A 7,315-nucleotide genomic window follows, 5' to 3' on the forward strand; every position below is an offset into this window, starting at 1 on the left:
TTTAGCTTTTAGCGAAATTGTTTGCTGCAAAGTTGGTATTTCTGAATGTCAAAAAACTTTTAATTGAAATTACAATTTAATTTTGTGTGACCTTCATGTAGCGCGCCAGTTTTGTTGAAATGAAGCGTTAATAAAAACGATATTTGTCTTAAGCTATATAGAAAAAATGAGTGTGTTTTTTGCCAAATGACATGGCACAAAAATTTAAAAAGAAAAATACATTTTCAATCCTAATTCAAAGTCAACGTCATTTTTAAAATTAGCCGCAAGACTGTGAGATTTAAAATGTGCAATTTGTTATGCGGAGAATACTTTGCACCTGAACTTGTCAACTAAAAGCGCCCCCACAAAATTATACATACGTATTGACAAATTAATATATATATATATATATATATGTATGTATATATATATATATATATGCTCGGATATCTATTAGTAATGAACAGTTGGAACTTAACATTATTGATGGCAAATTGCTTTAAATGAATGCGGCCAAGAAACAACAGGGAAGTGAATAGTTTGCGTTTTCTGGCCATAGCACTGGGCACACTTCTGTTTAGTTTTAATATTTCTTAAGAGTTTTGGATTTTTGTTGTTTTCGTGACGTCATAAAGAGCTTCCGCTGCTCATATCTAAATTTGTTTGTTTGCAACCTACATTGGCTTTATTTCAGGCGATTTTGGCATTCAGTAAAGCGGGCGAGTCTGTGTTGAATTCTGAATGCCGCGCGTTGGCGTTGGCGTCGACGTTGGCGTCAGTGTCAACGCTGACGTCGATGCTGATACGGGCAGAGGCATTAGGCTAACCTAAAACATTTTCAGCAGTTTCATTAAATATCTCTTGGCTCTTAGGATAAATGGAAAACTGTTTCAAAAATTTGCGTCAGTCGAAAATTAAATTTTGTACGCTAAAGACGCGCACAGCTCAATAGATCTATTTGCATTTTTCATTCAAAACCTACAATGGCTGTAAGTGTTGTTGCACACAATGTTATCCTTTATGGAATACAAACTTTTCCTTAAAAATAAAACTAAAAAATATTATCAGTAATGAATATGCAGTATAAATAAGAATTGTGAAATTTAAGTTTGGGTGCTGAATGTGAATTTATGTTGGAAATTTATTTAGTTATTGAAAATCTGTTCAGTTTTTGGAAATATTCAATTGATATCCCTTAATAAATATGGAAAAATTGTTAATGAAGAGATAAACTTAAGCTAAACAAAAAAAAAGTGATTTATTAAACAAATTCAAAATTAAATTCATTGAAGTTTGGTGTCGGATGTGGACTACGCCAACTAAATAAATGAACGGCTTTGAAAATGGAAAACAAAATATGATTCTAATAAATTTGATAAATTTATGTTTCCACAAAAATACCTTTCAATATTTTTCCTAACAAATATGTAAACTAAGGTCTGTCTGCGAATAATATCGAATTTTTCAAAGTGAATAAAATTCAAGGCATTCACCATGCATTCAGAACTTTATTATACACTCAAAATATTAAAAATGGTAAAATGGGTATATTGAAATTGTATATTAGAGTATAGCTATTATTTACAAAATTTATATGAAATTGACGAACATTTTACAACGGTTTTTGTAATCAATTAAATTACAAAACATTCAATTACAAAGCACGAAATGATTGCTGATTTCATTAAAAATTCTTATTTGATCAAATATTTAAATAGTTCATTACGAACAAATACAGAGGCGACCAACTGCATGTTACAAATTCATTTGTATATATGTAATGAAATACTCCATACAAATATATCCATAATATGCTCTGTGGCCTTGCGCACACTTGTGGCACAGTTAAAGCACTTTCCACGCCCACCTCGGGCAGCCAGTGTGCCATAATTCTTTTTCGTATATGATATTTGCGCCATTTTACTTTGTCGCTTTTGTAAATTAAAATAAAAAATCACTTTGTTGACATTCTGGCCCTGGGCTGTGGCCCCGAATCCCCCCCAGGCCTGTTACACTCGCCAGTCGCATCTGATAAATTATATGCTGTCAGTCGCTGGATCGATGAGAACGAGCCCACAGTCCCAACATATCACTAACCGTTGCTACAGATACGAATATTATATCTTTTTTGTTTTTGTTTTCTCTTTTTTATTTTATTTTGACTGGTGCATAAATTATTATTTTGCAGTTTTCGTTCAACGAATTCAATTTATATTGTATTAATTCGATGATTTTAATGTTTATTTTGTTCTGACCGTTTGCAGAAACAGACCAACAAAGTTATGATATTCATGTACAGTCGCTTTTAAATGATGACTTATTTAAGCCGAAATATTCAATATCGAGTAAAAATCACGATGTACAAGATACATATTTAAAAACAGTACATACAAGTATTGAGCAGAAATAAATCCCTTTTTCATTCTTCTGTCTTCGTTCATCATATTTGAAACGAATGTTTTTTAATAAAATAGTTTTAGTCCCATATGAAGCTTAACAAAAGTTAAGCTCCATTGAGTTTGTTGAGTTAAAAATTGCATTATATTTTTTAATGTGCGCAGAGTATGACATCATTATTTAAAATATTGTATATTTTTGGCTAGCAAGTTTTGTTTACAATTTTTGCAAACAAACTGTTGCACAGCGACGACGATCCCGAAAATTTATTGACCGGCACCTGCCATTTTCTTGGCAACAGTACAAAAACTATAAAAGCGCAAAAGCCAATGTATCGAACTGTAATGCAATTTAACATGAATATTCTATAACACAAAACTTGAATGCAGAAGCCTCACGTTCTTTTCTCAGTCAAATAATCTCTTTAAGCACATTAAAAAATTTAAATGACTGTAAAAAGTACGTAACGTAACATTTTAACCAATTATTTCTGATTGCATTTCCAAAAATATATACCCTCTGTATAGTTGACCAAAGCTAAGATATAATAGATATAAAACGGAAACATTATTGCCATTTACCCAGTTGGCTCCATACTGAATGGTGTTTTTAGTCGCGTGGGCGCCGCATGCACATTTTTATTTCATTTGCTGGTTAATGTTGGGCGGCGACCGCCAATTGGCAGTGGTCCAAATGACAAATTGAAATAATAACAACAATAACCACAACAACAATAAAAAAAAACAACAACAAGAGAACAACGTCAACACTTTTTGGCGCTCAACAAAAAAGCGAAAAAATGAACGTTTATCTTTATGTTCAGATGAAAATTTTTATTTATGCGCGCGGCCGGAAAAAGGCAAACAGCTGAAAAACTGAAAGCAGACAACTGAAAACTGTAAAAAAAAAAAACGGGTCGCCCGCCAGCACAAATTGAGGGTTATTTGAAGGTCACAACTGTCCGTGTAGCCAAAATTATTACGGTGCGAGGCCAGCAGGGAGTGTCAAGTGCACAGAAAGTATAGCGGAATTAATATTTGAACACAAGCAAAATATGATCAGATGAAGCGTAAAAGCAAATATAAAGTATATAATTAAAAATCAAAATTTTTTAAAAAGAATCAGAAATCAGAAAATGAATTCAAATTTTATGAGTGGGTTTTTATTTTCATACTAAGGCAGCATTTAATGCGTACGCAAATATTTTTTAAATGAATTCTATAACAAATATATCAATATAATAACAAGTTTTGAATTAGTAAGAAAAGATTCCGACATCTTTTGATTTATTTTGAAAATATTTACTATTATTGTGGCAAAAGATTTATGCCACTCTAGTTAACAGTACATGAATTTGTATTGGATTGCCATCCTACATATTGCTGTCTCTGATTATATTATTTTAATGACAAAAACTTCAACAATAACAGAAAAGCAGCGAACAAATGTAAAAAGTGAAAAGCGAATTACATATTTGAGATCACACCAACAGACGCAGCAGCAAGTACAACATTCCTGTAAATTAAATTGAAAATTAAACAAAAAGAAAAGCAGAGTAAACTGCACTCATAGTGATGAAAGTATTGGCATTCGATTGGTAAAATTAAATTCGAAGCCACTGGCGAATGCAAATTTATGTGCAATTCATTAAAAAGCCTTCGATTCATTGGCTGCCATGTAAGCGTGTCGCCGCTCAAGTTGAAATGTCGACCAAACAAGCCCATAAATAAATAAATCAATAAATACAAATAATAATACATAAATACATAATGACAATTGGCTAGCAGCGAGCCTTAAATTCACTGGCAGCCTGCAGCTGAATAAATATTCGCAGCTATCCAAGACCATGAAAATGCATCAATGCTGCTCACAATAAAACAAAACCTAGTAAAATTATGATATATAGATTATTCTAGCTATATCTTCAGTATTTTTTTCATTAATTTTTAATAGGCACTTTAAAAAAAATGTTGACATTTCGCGGATTGTTTGGTTTTTGGCAGCGCGGTTTTTCAAATGTATTTTATTTGCACACATGGCCACAAATCAAATGGCAGCTTAAATCCAAATATGCAAGTAAAACAAAAGCCACAACGCAAAATACAAAGCACAATAAATTAGCGCAAATATGCAAAATATTAATGAGTCCTTCCTCCATGCAATTTAAATTGAAATGAATGCATATTTTTCAAGGATTCAATTGTTGAATTTACTCCGATATATACATATATATATATATATATATATATATATATATATTTATATAAATATAAATATATATATATATATATATATATATATATAAATATTAGAAGAGACGCGCTAGTTTTAATTAGGAAAACAGTTAGGTTAATTATATTGGTTATCGTACATACATTGACCAACAAAAACATATAAAATGTACAATATTTTTGGAGTTGAACAAAGAAAAATGATTTAATTTTGAATATAATTTTTTTCCGATGTCTTAAAAAATTGTAATATGCCATACTTTTAAGTATTTCTAAATTAAATTTTTTTGTAAATAATTTAATGATAATTTAGCTGTTGATTAGCTTTCATTGCAATTAACTTACATTTAACATCACATAAAAATATTGTACTAACATATTAGTAGGCAGGACAATTAGTTTGCTTTCTTTTACGACAACAGATATTTGTAAACTCGTAAAGAGTATCGCGCAGTTGTCTTGTAATTAAACAAATGACCATAAGTCCCAGTCGACCAAAAATGTGCTGATTAACTACGCCCTAAATACACACAAATTGACCCAAGCCAAGGAGTAGCAGTTTGAGGCGGACTGCAAGTAAATTTCAATTAAACAGTTAGTGGCTTTCACTGTCAACATAAACTGTCACATAAATTGCTACGGCTCTCGGGAGTCGACTCCAGTTTCGTTGACCGCGGCTTCACTTCACCATTTCACGTGGCGCGCTATTAAAATCGAAATTAATTAATTGGAAAATGAGTGTACTTTTATTCGTTTTTATTTGTGGATTTCTGTTTCGGTTTCTGTTTGTGTTATTGTGTTCGTTTTATATTTCACTTGTTGTTGGGCTGCCACTTGAAGTGGGTGCCGGGCTCGAGCGCAATTTACCCCAGGGACTAAGGCCTTTGTCGGCAATTGGTCCAGTGATGCCTAGTCCCTCTTTACTTTCAGCTTTGTGCACAGCACATTTACCAAGGGAGAAAAAAAAACAAAACACACACAAATTAAGCTCCCATTCTGCTGACTTTCGGCTGAATGCGGACAATCTGCGAGATTTGCTTGTTTATTTTTAGATAATAGACAATAGAAGGCTGATTGAATGCTGGGGAGCAGACCGTGTGGACAAATTGAAATGTTTACCAAATATTGTCTACAATTACAAGAAATTTATTTGTTTGGCACACTTAGCTGATGATATTGTATTTCTCAATTGCAGCCACGCAACAAGGAACAAGAACAGGAGGTGCTCAACTGGATATTCGCGGTCATCGGCGAGAAGGTGCCCAGCGGCCAGTATGAGGATATTCTCAAGGATGGCATTTGGCTGTGCAAACTGGCCAATAAGTTGGCCCCCGGCTCCGTTAAAAAGATTCAGGAGCGCGGCACAAACTTCCAGCTGATGGAGAACATCCAGCGCTTCCAGGCGGCGGTTAAGAAGTACGGCGTGCCCGAGGAGGAGATATTCCAAACAGCCGATCTCTTCGAGCGTCGCAATATTCCACAAGTCACCCTGTCGCTGTACGCCCTGGGTCGCATTGTAAGTGCCTGATTGTTGGATGCTCCGCTATTCTAGTAGGTTGTTAACTTGCTAAATACCTTTGACAGACACAAAAGCATCCCGAGTTCACTGGCCCCACTCTCGGCCCCAAGATGTCCGAGAAGAACGAGCGCACCTTCACCGAGGAGCAGCTGCGTGCTCACGAGGGTGAGCTGAATCTACAGATGGGCTTCAACAAGGGCGCCTCCCAATCGGGCCATGGTGGCTTCAGCAATACGCGCCACATGTAAAACGGCAATTAACACCCTCAGGTATACACGCAGACGCATACACACACATACACCGCCCCACTCAAGCAGCTACACCAAAACCAAATTAGTTAAAGCAATGTTGAACAGTAGAATTCTATTTATATTTTTGTTGGCGGCTTTTATGATTAGCAATGCGAAGAAGCGCAGCGCAGGCCACTCTAAGTGTAATTTACATATTATGAAATAAATAAATTAATTAATTTTAATACAAACATTCAGTTGCTTGCTTCCACGCAACATGCTTTCTTCTTTTTTTTTCTCTGCCCCACACATTGGATTAGCATTATTTTGCTGTTAATTAGGAAAAAACACGCGACAGCCACAGACTCAGCTGCCACAGAGATTAAGTGGTTTTGCTCACACCACAACTCTACCCTCTGCCCCTTCTCTCTCAACCACAACGAACCACTGCATCCATCCAAATAGAGTCATACCCCAACATGCACCTTTATTTGTTTGTCTTTGCCACGACTGCTCGTTGCCCACCTGAGATTACACAAATTACAATTTCAACGCCTGGACTGACAGCGATAAGCAAAATAAATGTCAAGGTCATTTCTCTCTATGTGTTTAGAGCTATCTGTGTGCCTGTGTGGGTGTACAGATACACAAGGCATACCTTTAGAGACAAAATGATTGTGTACACAGAAAGTTAGTTCAAGTTGCTCCTTGAAATTGGGAAATTAAAATCAGCTACAGCACAATGCAAATCTTCAAAATGCATACAACACAATACATTCAAGATATGAAATATAAAAAATATTTAGAATATTAAATACATGAAAGAAAACAGATTTATGATTTTTATTTTATTGTTTATTTTATGCATGTTTGAAATGTAATATATTTATTATTGTTTCTAATATATACAGTTATTACATATGCTTATTTAGGTTTACTACTGATTTATATGTATA

The 7,315-nt window shown here is 34.3% G+C and overlaps 1 protein-coding gene across 1 annotated transcript; it reads left to right on the top strand.

Moving 5' to 3' along the window:
* The first annotated feature begins 890 nt into the window (after positions 1-890).
* LOC6567328 (myophilin) lies at positions 891-6,610 on the top strand. Its single transcript, XM_043214901.1, has 3 exons — positions 891-971; positions 5,806-6,126; positions 6,195-6,610. The coding sequence occupies exons 1-3, from the start codon at positions 966-968 to the stop codon at positions 6,375-6,377; spliced, it is 510 nt and encodes a 169-aa protein (XP_043070836.1). The 5' UTR covers positions 891-965; the 3' UTR covers positions 6,378-6,610.
* Positions 6,611-7,315: the final 705 nt, after the last annotated feature.

Source organism: Drosophila grimshawi, unplaced genomic scaffold (genome assembly GCF_018153295.1).
Source record: "Drosophila grimshawi isolate 15287-2541.00 unplaced genomic scaffold, ASM1815329v1 contig_311, whole genome shotgun sequence".
Lineage (NCBI taxonomy): Eukaryota > Metazoa > Arthropoda > Insecta > Diptera > Drosophilidae > Drosophila > Drosophila grimshawi.